This window comes from Tachypleus tridentatus, chromosome 11 (assembly GCF_004210375.1).
Source record: "Tachypleus tridentatus isolate NWPU-2018 chromosome 11, ASM421037v1, whole genome shotgun sequence".
NCBI classification, from domain to species: Eukaryota; Metazoa; Arthropoda; class Merostomata; order Xiphosura; family Limulidae; genus Tachypleus; species Tachypleus tridentatus.
The window spans coordinates 28,132,984-28,153,771 of NC_134835.1; the positions used below are offsets into that span (position 1 = coordinate 28,132,984).

General features: G+C 36.5%; 1 protein-coding gene and 1 long non-coding RNA gene across 3 annotated transcripts in view; one reads left to right on the forward strand and one right to left on the reverse strand.

Moving 5' to 3' along the window:
• The window catches only part of LOC143231829 (uncharacterized), a 42,351-nt gene extending 27,382 nt beyond the window's left edge, over nt 1-14,969 (reverse strand). Inside the window, exon 1 of one of the 2 annotated variants that reach the window (XR_013017228.1) lies at nt 13,550-13,653. This is a non-coding gene — a long non-coding RNA (uncharacterized LOC143231829). Of the gene's footprint in view, nt 1-13,549; nt 13,654-14,844 lie in introns of those variants that run through there. The other variant, XR_013017226.1, reaches the window with a different exon arrangement.
• Nucleotides 14,970-15,143: 174 nt separating this feature from the next.
• LOC143231818 (uncharacterized) overlaps nt 15,144-20,788 on the forward strand; it is a 78,767-nt gene continuing 73,122 nt past the window's right edge. Inside the window, exon 1 of the mRNA XM_076466477.1 lies at nt 15,144-16,160. Coding sequence (XP_076322592.1) covers nt 15,620-16,160 — 541 coding nt within the window. The 5' untranslated portion in view covers nt 15,144-15,619. The remainder of the gene's footprint in view (nt 16,161-20,788) is intronic.

The window sequence follows — 20,788 nt, forward strand, 5'->3', positions numbered from 1 at the left end:
CTTGAAAACAAAATACTAACTTTCAATAATTAATGAAATTTTAAACATTTGTTTTTAAATAAACAGGCAAATTTATGTTGATTTATACGAGTGTTATTATAATTATAAGTATTCAAGGACAAAACAATCACTTTAGTCGTAGGTACACATCACAAAATATGTAATGAATCTCGTCTGTTCAATAAAACCATGTAGTGTTAAGAAAAAAAAATAGACTTTTAACTATGTTGAGAAATGAAGATTCGCTGTTGCACTGACGCCTCTTATCAAAACGCAGCGAGAAATGTTTAACGTCTAACGCGTATCTGTAACAGATGGTTATCTAAGGCGTATTCATGCAGGTGGAAAACAACACAGAATAATAACGCTTATTAACGCGGACAAATAAGTTAAAATAACATACCTACACAAACATACAGACATTTCACTATTTGTTACTACCACTATTATTTACGCCCCCCGCTAGTGCAGCGGTATGTCTTCGGATTTACAACGCTAAAATCAGGTGTTCGATTCCCCTCGGTGGGCTCAGCAGATAGCCCCATGTGGCTTTGCTATAAGAAAACACACACAAACACACTATTATTTAGTGCATGTTAAGAAACATGTTCCTAAACAACTACACTAAATGTTTATTTTAAAGTCAAAATATTACAGAACCATCTACTGCCTTTCACACTTTGAATGTGTTGCTAAACAACAACACTAACTACTAAATGTGTATTTATAGTAAAGGTATTACAGAACCATCTACTGTTGCTAAACAACAACACTAACTACTAAATGTTTATTTATAGTAAAGGTATTACAGAACCATCTACTGTTGCTAAACAACAACACTAACTACTAAATGTTTATTTATAATAAAGGTATTACAGAACCATCTACTGTTGCTAAACAACAACACTAACTACTAAATGTTTATTTATAGTAAAGATATTACAGAACCATCTACTGCCTTTCACACTTTAAATGTGTTGATAAACAACAACACTAACTACTAAATGTGTATTTATAGTAAAGGTATTACAAAACCATCTACTGTTGCTAAACAACAACACTAACTACTAAATGTTTATTTATAGTAAAGATATTACAGAACCATCTACTGCCTTTCACACTTTGAATGTGTTGTAAGCAGATGTTTTACAAAGGTATTACAGAACCAATTTCTGTTTTCACCCTCTACAAAGACCGAACTATGATCTGAAATCTGGTTAGAAACTTCTGACACTCCATAGAACCTCGAAACGTCGAGTAAAATGAAACCCATTTATCTGAGGTTCTCGTCGTCTTTTTTATGAACCTTACTTCAACTCTTCAGCCATCAGTGAAACGGCTTATATACCAAAAAAACTGGTTCTCAGCTTCCTAAAATATCGATATTCTCATGGTAATTACGATTTTCTGCCAGAGTCGTTCTATATTAGCAGTTTTGTAAAATAAAAACAATAAACAAACTGAGAGAAGATAACAATTTGTGAGATATACTTCTCAACATTTGTGAGAATTTCTTCTCATAGGTCATTTCAATTTTCATGTTTCAGTTTCTTGGGTAATTGTAAAACAAAGTTATTTTAAAGCTGTTGTAAGAGAAAAAATTATATGAATACATTAAATCATTCTGAGCACAATCAATGTGCTTTTAATTTCCTTCTGTAGTACTGCTAAAAACTACCCGACAAAACGTATCGTATAGATTTTTTTCTAATTCTGTATTAGAAAATATTTCTGTAAATACGGGGAGCAATTCTTAATCTGTTCAGTAAAACGCTGTTTTCGTTAGACGGTCTCGATTCTATTACATTCGAATGTTAAAAGACAGACCTTTTAAAGACAATACAATTTACGCATTGCACGCTAGTAATATCCTATTACTACGGATATTTTTCACTTCTATACACCAGTGAACCAGTTTCATGTAATTGTATTTTGTACCGATGTAAGTAAGCTATACAACACTACGTCCAAATCCTACTACTCTTCAAAATCCAATTTATTATATTTTATTTGGTTTGCCTCATCCAACCGCTTAATCTAGATGGGGTTGAAAATTTATTGCTACATTAAAGTGAAAACACTAAGCGTTTAAGTGCATATACGTGCTATTTATAGCCGTTACTTGAGACTGAATAGCCCAGTAACACTCCTCAACTCAGTGGGCACGTTTTATGGGCAATCTGTTGTTTGTGACTGTTAGAAGAATCATCGCTAACAGCAGGTACGATAGCTCTACGGGTTCAAAGGTTAAACCAGCGAAAATGACTTCTGCGAGCCACTGGAGTTACCCAAATAGCATATTAAAACACTTAACAACAGAGAGGCTTAATACTGTCGTTAGAGGGCGTGCTCGATTTGCTTTTCACGTAACCACTTTTATTTATGCGTATTATTACGTAATTAGAAAAAAAATAATACAAAAATATAAATATTGATAACTATAATAAATAATTTGTAATTCTCTTTAAGTTTTTAACTTCTCTTTCGAGCTTCCTCTGCTTCTGGAGGCCATAATAATCGTTGTTACGGTGGTAGAAATGACGTTTAGCACGTGCGTTACTGTGGCTTTTCATCGGAATTTCGTAGAACTTGCACGATAAAAGCAACAAAAAAAAATCCAAGTTATAAGAATAGAATCATTTATGGATATCATTTTGGAAGCATAGCAACATCAACGAATATGTTAAAAAACAAGTTACGGCACTGCCATCTATAAAATTAAACTAATATATTTTTATAAAAACTAGGAAGTAATGTAATTTACTGCTATCAGCCAGTGAGAAGAATTATGTAAGTCTTTTATTAATTTTTATATAAAACATTATTTTAAAATAACTGACAAAATACAAACAAGTTAGTTAAATACATTTTAATACTTGATTCGAAATAGCTTAAGCAAATGATTGTTATTATACAATACCAGGAGTCAATAGAAAATGGTAAATCAGTATAATGTTGGACCAAGAGAATTCGATAGCATAGAAACAATAGGTTATGCAGTAACCTTCTCGAAGACACTATGCTCCGTTGAGTTACGAGCTATTAATAAGAAAATAACATTATTTCATTATTTCCTGGAAGCACAGAATAACAGCTCATTTGTTGTTTGCTTGTTATGAATTTCGAGAAAAGCTACACAATGGATATCTTCGCCAGCCGTTCATAATTTAGCAGTGAAAGACTAGAGGGAAGACAGCAAGTCATCACCGCCAACTGTTGTGCTACTCTTTTACTAACAACTAATGAGATTGACCGTCACATTCTAACGCTCTTACGGCTGAAAGGGCGAGCATATTTGATGAGACTGGGATTCTTTCTAACCAGCTTGTCATCCCAGGTCTCAGAGTTGCATATTTTATTAGAAACTCTGCTTAATTTGTTTCACGAGATGATGAGCGAACAAGTTTTACCAATCTAACTATCATGTTGGGTTGATATTAAGACAGTGCGCTTTGTAGATCAAAGTAAGAAGTTTTGTAAATCTAAAAATTCATAGGACGAATCGGAAGGATAGCAATTGAATTATAAGGTCCTTCACCCCAAAGATTTAAGCTTTGGTAATGGTGGTTTACTTCCGTGTTTCTTTCGACATCTTTGTTTACACGTAATTTATTCACCTTACACACGGCTATATATCTGTAAGTCAGTTCCTTATCGTTCAATCACCCGAGAATCTGTTTGTAAGGACCCGCCGAAGAAGAGGTAACGTTCACTGTAATCGACTCCAGTCTCTTAGCGGTCCCTCTGAGGACAGCGGAAAATGAGATTAAATAGGTAAATGAGAACGAAGCGCATGAGTTCCAGTATCAAAACGAGCAGGAAGGAGTAATAATTAGGGTTTATTGAAACTCCGCACTGATAGCTTACATTTCACGCTCTCAAGACTAAGCCAATTCTAATTGATCGACCAAGCTCGGCCAAGACTCGACCACCTATCGAGTTAATCCGAGTATCGGACATTCCTTCCTGCTGATGAACAAGAGCCGAACGCTCCAATCCCGTGAGAATGTATTCCCAAAACAGAGACGCTTTTGAAACAGTACATAGAAGCAGGTGCGGGTGTCTTGCAAATTGGGGTGGGGAAGGGCGGCTATGAAAGGGAGAAAAGATCTAACGTGGAGCACCTGTCTCTCCTTCAGTTAACTGTCAGGACTAGCTAGGCGTCCTCCACATTCCAACCAGACGTTATTAACAACAAGCTTATAACAACTGAATTAGGAAGACGACATTAAGGTTGTATGAGGTGTGTGTAAGGGGACTTTCTGAAGTTGAAACACACGGAACCGAACTTTTATATTGTGGTTTTTATTTTCATACGATCTGTGTCGGTATTTTGTTCTTGTATTTTATTTGCAGCAGCTATTATTATGGGCATTCGCAGGGGGGACACTTCCCCCTTCCTGAAAAATGATCATGTCTGTCTTTAAGCCTTAAAGTTTAAGGCATTTGGTATAACTTGAAGTCGTGTTCATTGTCACTTGTCTTAAATTTTGCACACCCATCCACTCCCATGGCAGATAGGCCTAGTTATTGATACTTAATAAAAGTTACTTTTTTTCCTTCTAATTTCCGTTATACAGCATATCCTGGTCTCACCAGTATTTTAGATATTAATCAAAATTTCGATGACATGATTCAGATGTTAGTCCTAAATAAAGGACAACTTTTGTAAGTTTTATTTTCGGTTAGTGTTCAGCAACTTACATTGTAAGTTATTGTACGATATTGGTATAAAGTTCATTTTTCTCTTGCACGTTTCAATTGCAGTATTTTATTGTTGCATTCGATTAAAGAAAAAAACTGCTAACCATCTCAGTGACTGTTTTTTGTAATATGCCAGTCCTACACTTCTTTCATCGCGTATACGTCACTCTCTGACAAGCTAGTAGCTCCCCTCACCAGAGTCGTAAACTACTGTACACCCTTACAACATTAATGGAACTTCCTAGAGGCCAGTAAATCCCCAACGGACACATCATAAATCATATCTTCCACCTAACAACTATAAAAACCCAGACAAACGCACATTAACACTTGCTCTGGTACAAATCTATGCGATCCCCTGAGAGAGAAGATATGTCGAGCCTACGACAGACGCTGTCCAAACTAAGAACCCAGTGACAAAACTGTCAGTTATGTTTACTCATGCGCCTGCGTGGTAGCTGTAAATAATTATTTTGATTTATCTGGAAGACGAGGGTTAAAATCAGCCAATGAAACTTTGTTTACAGTACAGTAGGGGCGATTGTAGTTGTTGTTGTTTTTTCATAACAGAGAGACTTGTTTATTAACTTCGCTACTGAAGCGACTTTTTTTTATTTACCTTATCTTAACTTTACCTCAAACTCTGAGTAATTGTTTTAACTATGAAGTTGTTCTACGTAATCGGTAGGCATACTTACAAACTGGATTCTCTTGTCATATAGAATCAATGGACATACCTACAACCTGGATTTACCTATTATATAGAATCAGCAGGCACACTTACGAACTGGATTCACTTGTCATATAAAATCAGTGAACATACTCACATCTGGATTAACTTATCATATATAATCAGTAGACATACTTACAAACTGGATTTACAACATTATTTTAAGACAAGCTACCAAAATCAAACCAAAGTCCTATTTTAATTAATTAAAAAAACAAACGAAGAATGTAACGAAACGAAACGTGAAGCTTATATATTAATCTCAGCACCTGTTACATCACTTAAGTGTGAGTTTTGGAGTCAAGACTTCTTCATTAGTTTTGAACCAAAAGTTACTAATTTTTACTAAAACCGATTCATGATGAACACCTAACCTTCCAGGAGTATAGCCTCAGTATGAACTACATTCTGCCAAATTAATAGGTGATGTATCCACATATCTCATCAATTCCGGTGCCATTGCATAAACAAATAAAAATCATGATAAGTGGTGTGTTTTAACTTATTTCTGAACTCAAAACAATGGTTAGTCTAACAGTATCTAACACTCAGTATTCTAGTTCCTACACGTTCTAAAATTTAAATTTGAGCTTCATCATCCATCATTGGATCATTAAATGTTTCCTTTCAATTTCGGGCCCACCATGGCCAGGTGGTTAAGGTACTCGATTCGTAATCCAAGGGTCGCGGGTTCAAATCTCAGTCACACCAAACATGCTCGCCCTTTCAGCCGTGGAGGCGTTATAATGAGAAGAGGTGTTATGTGATCAACGTTTCAGTTTTAGGATCCTTTGAAAGTTATTTTGTCAAAACATTGTCCCCCACGATTATTCCTTCCTCGTACAGATTTTAATTTTTTTCACTTTTTAATACACTTTGGCCACGTTTGCTTTAAATTTCATTTGCATAAGAAACATGATTATAATTTTAATACGCATTTCATCTCAACTAATGTTGTTTTTTTTCTTATTTAATTGTGTAGATACCTTAAACGTTCTTCTGTTTGTTTGTATCAGATTTTGCCCAATGTCATATAAGGACCATCTATCTTCACATCCCTAATTTTGAACTGAAAGATTAAACCAGTGTTTACCAGAGTGGAAGCCCCGCCCCACTCACCCTGGTGGCCTCAAAAAATAGGCCGAAAACAAAGATGTCGAATTAATTTGAACTCTAAAATAAACAAAAACCCGATAAAAACTTATGTCGAATTAATTAAATGATACACTATGTCAGAATGAAATAGTTACTGTTCTTATTACGAGACTATTTTTTCAATCACCGTGCTAAAGATATAGGTTTTTATTCACATTAAGGAAGCCTCAAACTAAAAGAGTTTGTGAATTATTGAATTAGAGGAAAGACAACTAGTCAACAGCATCGACTATGAACTTCTGATCTGATTCCGCCTGATCAAATAGTGAAATCTGATTTTTATTCTTATAACGCAATCCATGCCCTTTTTCGAGACACGAACCACAAATATTCAGATTTAGTGTCACTGTCACGCTAACTACTGAGCCACATCTGGCTACTTTTTTTTATGAAATTTATTTTACAGCAATGAAATTCAATTATTTTATAATCTTAAAAAAAATCCACTCCACTAATGTTAACCCTTATAACAATTAGACATTTATAATGTCTAGAATAAAGCTGTTTCAATACCCCAAGTTGAATAAATACATACCTAATAGTAATATGTAATTCGTATAATCTGTAAAGTGCTTTGAAATTCAAGTGGCAGTCAGTTACCTGCTTCGGAGAGCACGTAATTCAGGCATATTTATTTTAGGTAGATTTATTATCATCATTCGCTTATAATAAGTAAACGAACATTCCCCGACCAATTATGGTCAATATGCTGTTATAACAACCTAAATGCAAGGATCATTAATTTCTACCCTTGATGAGATTTATTGTTCAAAGTGCTTTCCATCAGATTATATTAATTAAGTCTTTTTTTTTTCAGTTTGTTTCTGCAGTAATTGAAAAAATAGAATTATGATGACCCCAGTTTATCTTCACCTGCAATACGCACACGGGTTTGAGCCGCTGAAAGTAAAGGCCTGTTTGTTTGTTTTTTTCAGTTTGTTGTAATGAATTATTGCCGTCAAGCACTGTATGTTTTGACATTCAAAGCGTCCATGACATTTTTTTTTCTTCAACAGCATAAAATGACAATGGCATTTAGCTCTCTATGTAATAGCTCTTTCTAAGCAACCTGATGTAACGTTAATAGGGCGACATTAGAGAACCGTTTCGTACGGGGCCTCGACGTATATTCGCACGCAAATCATTGCCTGTAACAAGACCTGATGGCTTTCTTTGGATAGAGTTTTGACACGCTACATTGAACGAGCAATAAAACCTTATGTAAACTACACAGATTTTGTCAAAACTGGCACGCGCTTTGTCACTTAGGTGTCCACTATTTGCTACACGGAATATTGCATGAAAGTTAAAGGAAAAGAAGAGAAAAAAAAACATATGATGGCGAATATCTTTCGAAAATGATAAACTATCTAGAAAAGTCCATTGATCATTCAGTGCACGTTAACTATGAAACGAGAGTAGTGAAAACTTGATAAGTTCCACTAGCAACCGACCCACGAGGAAGGTCTGTTTTGAAGGCCTTGTAACCGAAATCTTTTCGGTAACCTCAAGACAATGACATCCAATACGACACCGAAAAACATCCATGTTGAGTGAAATGAGAAACCACAGGATCAGTTGTAAATAATGCTGTTAAAAATGTTTTAACTTACTTTATAATTTTTTTTTTATTTCGCGCTGTTTGAAAAAAAAATCGCTATTTAGAAATCGTGAATTGAAATTGGGCACCTCACATGCGCGTGAAGTAAACGAGTAAATCAGGAGTTTTAGGGCTCGGTTATAGCCACCCGTAATTTTAAATTACTGGCCAGAGGGAAATGCAGCGAGATAAAAGCACTCACCGCCCTAGGAGTTTTATCTAGCCATGTGAATCGAACAACGATTTGTTTGTTTGTTTGGGAATTTCGCACAAAGCTACTCGAGGGCTATCTGTGCTAGCCGTCCCCAATTTAGCAGTGTAAGACTAGAGGGAAGGCAGCTAGTCATCACCACCCACCGCCAACTCTTGGGCTACTCTTTTACCAATGAATAGTGGAATTGACCGTCACATTATACACCCCCACGGCTGGGAGGGCGAGTATGTTTAGCGCAACGCGGGCGCGAACCCGCGACCCTCGGATTACGAGTCGCACGCCTTACGCGCTAGGCCATGCCGGGCCTTCGAACAACGAAACTGACTGTCACTTTTATAATATCTTTACAGCTGAAATTGCAAAAACTGCTCAGAAGTATCAAGTTTCACTTCCTGGACTTCGCGTTTATTTCATTCGCTAATACTGGAAATTGTATCAGACTTAGCTTCTGAGTATTTAATCTGAACATGACATCAGTTTTCGTTATATCTGTATTTATTTCTCTATTGAAGTGATTTTTACATTTATATGATTTTAAGTTAGTAGGTATATTTCATCAACATTTCATTGTGTCAATGGTGCTAATTTTGTTGTATCTCGAACAATGATTTCATTCTGTATGGGGCACTGATTTTTTTCTTGCTAGAGCACTAATTTCAATGTGTCTGGAACACTAATTTCACTGTGTCAGTAGCACTAATTTCAATGCATACAGTATTAGTTTTACTGTGACGAGTACATTAATTTTATAGTGTCTAGAGCACAGTACAATTAGTGCTCCATTACCAACTTTTTTAAATTCTTGATTTTTAAAAGAACTGAACACACGCCCATTGAGAAACATTTGTTTTCAACATTTATCTTCCACCTAGTTCACTGAACCCCTACGTGTTTCAGCAAATGTTTATGTAAGATTTCGTGATTGGGTGTGGTAAAGGTGTATGAATTTCCATTCGTTGCTTCAGGCCGACAAAGAGTGTACAGTCTTTCAAACCGATGTAGGTTGCTAGCCTCCGACATGAACCAACAGACTAGCGATGTTCTACTCTTTACGAATTACTAGTACAGAACTGTTAACCTTCAACATGAACCTACAGACTAACACTGTTCTACTGTTTACAAATTACCGTAGTACAGAACTGTTAACCTTCAACATGAACCTACAGACTACCACTGTTCTACTGTTTAAATGTTACTGTAGTACAGAACTGTTAGCCTTCAACATGAACCTACAGACTACCACTGTTCTACTGTTTAAAAGTTACTGTAGTACAGAACTGTTAGCCTTCAACATGAACCTACAGACTACCACTGTTCTACTGTTTAAAAGTTACTGTAGTACAGAACTGTTAGCCTTCAACACGAACCTACAGACTAACACTGTTCTACTGTTTTAAAGTTACTGTAGTACAGAACTTTTAGCCTTCAACACGAATCTACAGGCTACAACTATTACGCTGTTTAAAAGTTACTGTAGTACATGAAACTATAATGCTAATTTCCAGCTTCAGATGTGTTACAGTTTCTTGTATCTGTTCATATGGGTTCTGTTACATTTCATTAATATATGTTTGTACGTCTAACTTATAACTTACTGAATCAAAATATCTTTTGTTTTTCATATGTCTTTATTTTACCTGAGCTTAAACAGCTTTTATTAGTTTGCATATTTTAAGGTTTATTTAATTAATGCAGCCTTTATACAAAACAATGTCTTGTGACACACAACAAATGTATAAAAATGAGACCTTCCCCAGTCTCGAAGTACAATAAAAATATTTACTGAATAATTTACTGGATTATTATTATTGAGTAAAAGCTTAGAGACTGGGGACGATCTCATTTTTAAATATTTGTTGTGCATCACTAACATCGTGTTTTTCTCTTTAGTCATCAGTGCTATTTAGAACATATATCTATATTTCTCACAACTGTATATACATAATGACTCATGAGTGTTCGCTATGCCTAAATCCGTCACTAGTAAGCATTTAATTCAAAGCATGTTACTGTGTTTTTATTACGACTGCCAAAATATCGTGCGATAAAATAATATCATCTTTATTTGAAAACACAGCCCTGAGTTTGATATATGCTGCATATAAGGTCCTGATATTAGGAAGATGTACAATCTTGTATGGTCCTGATGTTCCTTAGTAGTTTGAAACATCAGGACCATACAAGATTCTATACCTTCCTAACTTACTACAAATATCAAGACCCTGCAAGCAGTATATTATCAAACTCAGGGCTATGTCCTGATGTTTCTAATTACTTAGAAAGATGTACCACTCTCTGTTCTTTCAGATATTTTATAATTTTAAAAGACATACACATCTGCATGGTTCTTATGTGTTTAATAATTTATAAAAGTCTCTTGTTATCTCTTGTTATCCGGTTGAAGAACGCTCTTTGTAAAATGCACTATGTTTTTATCTCTCCCTCTATGGTGGAACATAGTACCGTGTTCTCAGCATCACGTATACAAAATTTCATATCGTTCAGTGTTATGGACAGAATTTATAGCTCTTGGTAAACTGACAACTTAAATATGGAAGAAACATTTGGTGTTTCTTACTGTTAAGCAGTGAAAACTGTGAGATCCTACTAATATGCTTTTCCTCTCTGCTATCATACAGTATAACAACAAAACAAAACATGGTATCTTGCTTTTGAGCTTAAGAAAATGAAACAGATAATATCACCTGTCGCTTATCGTTGTGTGAAACGCCTTGTAACATACTAATTTCCCCTGGTGGGTGGTTTTCACTAAGATACACTTGTCATGCGCAATGAAGCAGTATTTAATCTTTGCTGTTAAATAGAACCTTTCATAACTATTTTTATTTCCCTCTATCGCCAAAAAGTTATATATTAGATATCCGGAAATTATGTTAGCAAGTTTATTATTTTTGAATTTTTTCTCGGGGCTCCTACTGTGCTGACATGATATGCCATGTATGTTGTAATATTACACTCCAGATCAAGAGAAATTGTAGCAAGTACTGTAGCAGAGGTTTAAGACTCCTGTTTCAGAAATACAAGTAAAAACTTTAAGAAAACTTCCTTAGGACTTATAAGATTAATTTTGAGTTTGTTTTGTATAGCAGGAATCTCGTATAAAATATCACCGTTTTTATGTCAATTTCACGAAAGCCGAAACTAAGACGTTTCAATTTTTTATTTTGGTAAACAAGAAAAAAGAATACAGTTTATGTCAACTGTTAAATTGTTTAAACATAATTCACGTGTGCTAGAGGTCGTTCAATAAAATTAAAGGGGGCATAAAAATATTTATGTTAGTTTTCCGTATTCAGAATAAAATACAAAGAACAAACATAACTGGAACACACATCAACTGACGGTCAGCACACGACGTTGGTCAAGAAGTAAGTATATTAAATAACTTTCTGCACCTAAAAAACTAACAGATAAAATAAAGACGTTATTGACAAAGATTAAATTCCCTAAAAGGGTGGCCCGCCATGGCCAAGTGTGTTAAGGCGTTCGACTCGTAATCCGAGGGTCGCGGGTTAGAGTCCCGGTCGCACCAAACATAAACATGTTCGCCCTTTCAGCCGTAGGGGCGTTATAATGTTACGATCAATCTCACTATTCGTTGGTAAAAGAGTAGTCCAAGAGTTGGCGGTGGATGGTGAAGACTAGCTGCCTTCCTTCTAGTCTTACACTGCTAAATTAGGGACAGCTATCGCAGATAACCCTCGTGTAACTTTGTACTTAATAATAAACAACAACAACAATAAAGCAATAATAGAAGTAATGTCCCTCGATAGAACAACCGTCATTTTACGAACGTACAACGCTAAATTCCAGGATTCGATTCCCCGTGGTGGACACGACAGATACCTCAATGCGGCTTTGTTTTAAATCAAACAATAAAAGTGATGAAGTAATACAAGAAATAACTCAGCATATAAATACCCAAAATAATAAAGATAATTTAAAAACATTAACATAGGAATTATGCCACACGTAGGAAACATCTCATGAGGAACAAACAAAAAATAACATAGGTATTGAAACAAAATTCATGCAGAAACCTGGTCTGAGAATAAATGACTTATTAAAATTACGATAAAGAAGATTACACAAATTGACGTATCTATCATACTTACCTTGAAAGACTCGAATATCATTCGTACAAACACCTGGACTGAAAACAAAGAATCTACCAAACAAACTTCACAGTAATAAATACCACACAAATAAACCCATCTGTCAAATTCATGAAAAAAATTATGGATCTACATATAATGGTGAAACTATATAAGAGAAATGTAAGAAAAAGAGTTAATTATTTCTTAAAAGGACTTTAACATGTAAATGAGCAAATAGTAATAAAACTTAAAGGTAAAAAATAAATTACAAACTGTATCTGACAAAAAACGAGAATTATAGATAAGAACTGAGGAAGTATTAGTAATTAATAAGTAATTAAAAAACACAAACGTTACAATGATATTTATGGTTCCGGCATGACCAGGTGGTTAAGGCACTCAATCGTTATAATGTGACGGTCAATCCCACTAGGCCCGGCATGGCCAAGCGTGTTAAGGCGTGCGACTCGTAATCAGAAGATCGCGGGTTCGCATCCCCGTCGCGCCAAACATGCTCTCCCTTTCAGCCGTGGGGGCGTTATAATGTGATGGTCAATCCCACTATTCGTTGGTAAAAGAGTAGCCCAAGAGATGGCGGTGGGTGGTGATGACTAGCTGCCTTCCCTCTAGTCTTACACTGCTAAATTAGGGACGGCTAGCATAGATAGCCCTCGAGTAGCTTTGCGCGAAATTTAAAACAAAACAACATAGTCAGAATATACAGTATTTCCTTGAAACTGCCTTAATTTTTCTTTATTAGATAGACAGAATGTAATGTATTTTCCTTTAAGTGAGCAGAATGTGTTATATCATGAAAACAAAAACAGACTGTTTGTTAGATTTTAAATGTTATACATTAATATCCTTGAAAGAGAAAGAACAAACGATTAGATGACACTGTTAGAGTAGGAATGTAATATTCAGTTTAATTTCGCGAGCTATCGACTAAACAAGTTGTTTCATGAGACTAAATGCACATAAATGAGCTTTATCTCTGCAATTTGCGGGTTTGTTAATATGAGTCTTACGTGAGAGGAATCCAAGAAGTGTCCCACGACTGCTGCCACAATAATACACGCACGCGACTTGTTCTCACTCGATAAGCCACTGCGCACGGCTAGCTAAACATCCGTCACCTGTGATGGATGTTCTCGGAAGTAGCCTTTTAAAACAAATCGGTAACCTCACCAAGAAACCACGTGTGTCGAAAGGTTTGCTTCCGAGTATTATGTAACCAGACAGATAAGAAAAATTACTTGCTCTGTATAAACAGAATTTATTTTTAGCGGAGTTAATTTGCCTGAAAATAAAATATAAATTTAACAAACTAACTAACTTTATTCACTTCGGTTTCACCTGTAGGTGTTTTTTTTTTTATTCAATTTATTCGAGACTCATGTGTCACTTAGATTTGAAATATCAAACAGAGAGAATGGGCACTTTGTTTTTTATAACAGGTGTAATCCGACCAAAACTATTTTTAAAACAGAAGTGGGTCCATTATTTTTGTATGACTGGAACACTGTAGAGAAGAAAAACTAATGAGAGAGGAGACTGTCCGTGCTCCCACAGTTACAGATAGCTACTAACACGTTACCTGTAGGCGAGTACGAGCGTAAGATAGTAGCTGTTGACGTCACAAAGAGCGTGTCGCTGAAATCCTGCCCCTAGTGGCGACAGATTGAGTTAAGAACACGTTTTTACCCAGAGGCACTTGATCTAAGTGTTGTTTTAACACTCTGACCAACATTTACCTGATCTAGACTGATCGAGGTCGTCTTACCAAGTGGTACCCCTGAATGTACTGGATTGAGAAAGCTTTTCACTTATTATTTACATTTCGTCTCTCTCCGATAATAGTGCCCATCTTAGCTCCTGTATGTAGCCTTCTAAGAGATCTTCTGATTTCGGGTAATATGCTGGCAGTGGTCTTATCGAGCAAGATGAACGCCACACACGTTAGGTCCCAATAGAAACACGTGAAATGCGAAATCGATAGACCCTCGCTTCCACTCGCGGAGTGTCGCATGAGGTAACGTAGGGCCCATTCGTCAGTCCCTCATTTATCTACCATTGAGCTTAGCCACACTACTGTGGCTGATTAATAATAATGACAGTTAAATCTAAGAATTAAATACACACATTCCCAACAGAAGAAGACACATTCCCAACAGGAGAAGACACGCAAGGAGAAAAATGGAACAGTTCTAGTGAACATTTTATCTCGTGTGTGTTACGTGTTTGAACAGAAAGCAAATCCCAATCGAGCAAACTAAAGATAATCACTTTAACAATTACGATTTATTGAACTTAAAACACTCACCAAAAACTAGATTAGGCTTAAGCCACAAATGCTCCTATGAGACATCCTCGTTGGTTTCACCCATGAAACTGTGCGTTGAACAGATTCCTTGAGAGAAAAAAAAAACACGTCTGTCTCTCATTAGTCGACTTATCTGGCAGCTTGCCGAAGGCGACAGTTTTCCCTTACTTTCTTCCAGGTACTCACATTTGGACAGAGAGCAGTCTAACATTGCGATAGAAATGTTCTAACAGTGTGCGAAACCTAGGCCTGAGGAATGGGTCCTTCTCCACCCGAGTTCCGTAAGGTTAGTAGCGACACCTGGTATAGGACGAACCCACCAAGGATGTGTACGACTTCAGCCTCACGTTGCGCAATGATTACGACGAGTGATCCGCCATTCGCTACTCAATAAGAACGGCACTGCAGCTGTTAACGAGGGAAGGAGGCGCCCACTAACTAAACTTTATAGCCAAACCGACCTAATCGGCAACACCCGGGGCCCTGCCCGAGCCTTTCGCCTGGCCTCCTCACAACAAATGAAACCCTGACCCGTCAGCTAGTTTGCCCCAGTGATTTGTGTGATGCTGTTAATTTAGTGAAAATTTTGGCCTTTTTGTAAAACCAATAATTAGTAATGTAGATGGTCAGGAAGTTAGGGTTAGGAGTACCTCGAAAAAAAAAAGAAGTAATATTTAGATGTGATTCTTGTATCACGAGACAAGAACCTGAACTCTGCAATTTTTAGAGTTTTCTTTACGGACGGGAGGAGCAATCCGGAGGGCTGAGCACGCGCATGGCGGGAGGATCAAAGTCGCTGTTAGCGTCTCTCCGATTCACAGAACCAGTGAAGTTTACCATTGGTTCACGTAATCACGTGACGCAACAGAAATGGTCAGATTCCGTTATCAATCCAGAAATGCGCTGGTTGAATGCAAGTGGTGCAAAGACGCTCGCAGCTGAAATTAACAACGAAAATTTTACTTCCCAATGTCGGAATTTTGGTGAGGATTTCACTGCCATGGACGGTATGGAGAACGGATGTGAGAGCGGGTTTATCAACAGCCAGCCGTCGATGGCAGAATTCATGACAGCGTTGCCTCATATAAATGAATCTTTTCATAGGGGATCTTCGATGAACGGACCGGTCATGCCACCCACTCTCTGCCAACTGGAGAATGGAAATCAGCTGCACTCTGCTCCTGCTGTGTGTACAGCGACAGGACAATCTCCATCACCGCCAACAAAGCATCCCGGCTCGGGCAACGGACTCAACGTTAGCGTCCCGGAATACCCTTGGATGAAGGAAAAGAAAACAACTCGCAAGCAGCACCAAGGTGAGTCTGTTTGGTTTCAGTTTCCTTTTTTTTGTTGTTTGTTTCTGATATGTAAACAAGACCCAACTTACTCGTCCGTATTTCCTATGACCTCCAATAATTAAACACTCGCATTCTGTGAGTAGAATCCTTTCTTCCTCCTTGCATTTCCCTGGTTATTATATCTAATTAGTGTTCAAGACAAGAAGTGACCTGCGGGTGTCGTGTTCATCCATTATCCCTTTCGCTCGTCATCTCACGACGCAAGGTACGACGGCCGTGTCGGTAAAGGTGAGCGCTACTGGCCGAGAGGAGCAGATCGCGAAACTGGTATCAATCACCCAAGCTGCCCGTCTGACAGACATCATCAATCAAGACCTTCGCCCATGGAGTCACGCTGTGCTTGTCTTTCTGCGGTGTAGGAGATGACTTACGTGTTTCAAAATCCATTTAAATTTACCTCTTACACTGAGTGTATGCTTCCCGCCTGTTTTAACAGCTATTGTAGATTTATCGATAGAGCAGAAACAAAAAAAATACGGTGTTGTTACATCAATATCAATGGTGTGCTTTCCCTTCATGGCTGTCAATGTCATCGGTGCCAAAGGTCTTATAGTGGTCAACGTATTTATTACGTGGTTAAAATTGCCAACGTGGTAAACATTAACTTATGAAAAAACGACTGTAACTCACGTTATGGAATAAACAAGCTGTCCACACGTAGAACAACGACAGACTTATCTATTACTCCTGAGACGTACTCACACTTCCCGCCGACTGTAGCACACATTGGTAGGAAATGCTAGATTTTTTTATATAACAGGGTACGTTGTACCAAACACAGTACTTCAAATAACAGCAAATTACTTTTATATCGTCAAGCTAGACGATTGTATTTGTTTTCCATTTGAAATATTAAAATGAAATAAATAGTCAAATATGTTCTTCGCAACATTAACTAAAAGTAATATAACACGTGTAGTTTTATTTATCACTTTAGCGTGTTTTTATAGTACAATTAAATAGCAGTGAGCAAGGGAAAGAACTGTCCGTTTCGAAACTCGGTAAACGAGAGACATTGTTGCACTTCCATTTTTTTTAATCCTTATTTTTAATTTTCTTATGTGTGCGTGTTTGATTTTCTTTACGAATTTTGTCAGTGAAATGATGAATCGCTTTCAAACTGAAAAAGCATACTGTGATTGAAAGAAACGGAAGTGAACTTGTAGGAACCCAATATTGTTGTCGACCCCAAAGACAGTGAAATCCTGTGGCAGGACCCAGGGAGACGGAGGCTGGTTCAGTCAGGTCCGAGTCATTAATCTCTGTCGGTGCTTCTGGAAACACCTTGAGTCCGAAACAAATACGTCTGTGCTAGCCCCAGAATCTTTGGGCTGTGAACTAGACTATAAGCCATCACAGTTCAGTAGTGCTTGTTTGAATAACGAACTTGTCATGGCCACCGAGAACTGTGATTTAACACGTGGCTTGTAAGCCTTTCTCTTCAGACCTCTCTCCACACGAACAGAATACGCATAAGAACAAGCTTGTAAATGCTTAGGAATTTCCGACATACACAGTACCAATGTTTAACGACACACAAAAATCCACCAAAATAAACTGTATATACACATATATTCGGGGGTCCACTACATGACACACACGCACACGTATAAATAATTTATATCACTACAATAATTTGAATTTTCAAGCGCACACTTTCATTTCTGTGATAATATTAATTCTATTGGAGAATTGCGAGTGATCTATTGTTAATTTTGCTTACGTTTCTAACATCTTACGTTTACTCTGTTTCCTTCATAACATTCTTATAACGGTCGACTTCTATGAACTATTATATGAACATTGCTGTGAGATGTCTATTGCTACAGGATATAGAAAACGACTACGTATTTCGAGCTGATAAAACAATCACTGTTCGCCTGATTCTGAATGTTTGTTCGATGCTTACAGGTTACAAACTAACTGGACATAATCAATGCTAACAAATTGTTATGACACAAACGCTTTTATTGGACATTAAACAAGACTCTATATGAAAATTCTGTGCGATTTAAATAAACCGCTACATAAACAATCCTGCAGGACTTGAATAACCTGCTACCCAAACAGTAATGTAACATCAAAGTTAGTTGCTACTTGCAATCCTGACAAACTAAATTATTATGTTACATCAACAGTCCTACAGTATTCAGACAAATTAATATATAAACTGTGTTCTAATATTAAAAGAAGTTACAATACTGACACGTAAAGAAAACTGGAACACTGACAGTCAGTTTAACGTCGCACAAGTAAACTATACTAACATAACTTCCTGTACCATGTAACACCACGTAACTTGATTGAGAAGTGGATTACAAGAAACAGATCTATAAGACACGTTAAACTTCATTGAACGAAGTTCATGAGCAGCGTAAAGATGTAGTTTTATATAGTCACCCATCGGTTTCTAAATACAGATTAAGCTAACGCAGTTTAGCGAAAAACACTGATAAATGAACGTGATCACGACAGGTCTATTTCTTTACAGACAGGCTTGCACAGCCTTCAAATTTGGAATTGTCCGTAACTTGTTTATTAAACAGCATATTTTCAACGACGTTTCATTCAAAGAATCGGTTGAAACTGGACCGATAATTATACATATGAAGTTGTGTAACACGCTGCATTTAAAGTTGTTTAGGTTAAGACAGTTGTTGTATTGAAGTCAACAAAAGTATGTGAACATTCAAAATTGAGTACAAAGAAGCGATGTTGGGTAACGTTTCCTGTGTGCTGTTTAAACATGTGTGTTAATAAAAGAACTTGTCAGTTTCAGGTCCCATTAGTCCTAATGTGATCTATAGTAATAAGATAACAGCTTATTGTACAGCTTAGACTAGGGATAGTTACAAGTTTCATCAGTGTAAACTTTAGAATAGTATGACACAACGTTACTATAATGCCCTTTATTTCGGTAAACCGAAAAAGTTACCGTTTAAATATACGAGTATTGAAGCCCTGTCAAAGATGAAGTAAACCCGTTTTTAAATAATTAACGAAAATTTACCTAACATCAATTTGTCTGTACTTCCAAAACGTATCTACTCTTTATTTATTTTATCAGTATCATAGTAAATTTTTCTTTAATCACCGTATTTGTAGTAAAAAATACGCAAAAAATGGCATGCTATCGTGAACAAAAGTATGTGTGTACTATGAAAGACTTAAACAGCACAAATGAGCCTTTTTACTGTATTCTAGATCAGGAAGTAGAAAACACAGGCGGATATTCAGACAAATTTTCAACTCTTTTTGACTGTACAAAGAATGAAATATAGTTGGTAGTAATAAACGCTTATTTATTTTTATGTTTTAATGCAAAATAGGTAATATATATGTGAAAATACTAAAAGACATAATTAACATTTAGTTACCACTTAAAAAAAACTGTTTAACCATTGACTGTATAACAGTGGTAATAATAGGGCAATTTTTGGTCTAATTTAGGCATAATACATAAACGTAACATAAGGCTTACCTAAAACATTGTTCGATTTTTTGGTTTTGACTGCAACTCAGTGTTCATAAAACTTCAGAAATAAACTGTTTTGCTTCTACATCAGCGAAGTTTTTAAAAAAAAGCATTTCTAAGAAATCAACACGAATATTGAGTATCTAACCATAAGCGCCAAAACTAGCCTAAAAACAATCACATGACAGTTTTGTTGCTAAGCGACGATGTATGTTGTTGAGCATCACCAAGAAGAAGTGTGAAAGTGTTTATAGTTAGTGAAAGATAAATTACACCCAGTATTTAAGTGAACTGTAAAAAGTAACATAATTCTGTTACATAACACTGAGTTAATAGATCGTTGGTAGACTTCGAAGACTCTAAATAACAATCTCTTAGAAAAAGACCATTGGCTATAGAGAGTTTATCCCTTTATATTAAAACGATTATGAAAGGAAAAATCATCGAGTGACATAACAGCCAAAGCCGTGTTAGTCTTGTGGTAGAACAGCATGTATCAGAACTACAATTTGACGTTGTTTGACGATTCGCAGATAACGTGATGTTTCCCAAAATTCATCGCTTTTTAGAAGGATGTGCAAAAGTGCTTCCTGACATAAGGTTTTCATACATTCAAATTGTAAAATACGTTCAGATCTTGGTTTACAATTTTCTACACGAGAAAATCTCTTTACTTAATGGCTTTGTTAAACAAAAGAATATGGAGCAACTTGGGTCACCAGCACTATTCAGAAAAAGACCCACAACAAGTCGTTCTCCAGAGGTGATAGGGAGCAAAGTGCAGTGACATATGACAGGAGATAATCTATGAACACTGACAAAAGCTGTCCTCGTTTCCATTACACAACATAACCAAGAAGGATATCAGTCTAGAATAGTGACACACATCACGTGTACACAATTTCTTTCCCCGACATATCCACATATCCGCCGGTATATAATTCATACTGTTATATATAAAGTCATATCGGTGAAGCAGTCATTTGCAGCGCCTTAGGACTGCTGTGCGGTCGGACTTTTGAAACAACCATTAGAAAACCGTTGGCCTCGCACTTTGTATGGAAGTAAATCAGAATCGAGAGGTAGGCCTATCGACAGAGACTTCACGATT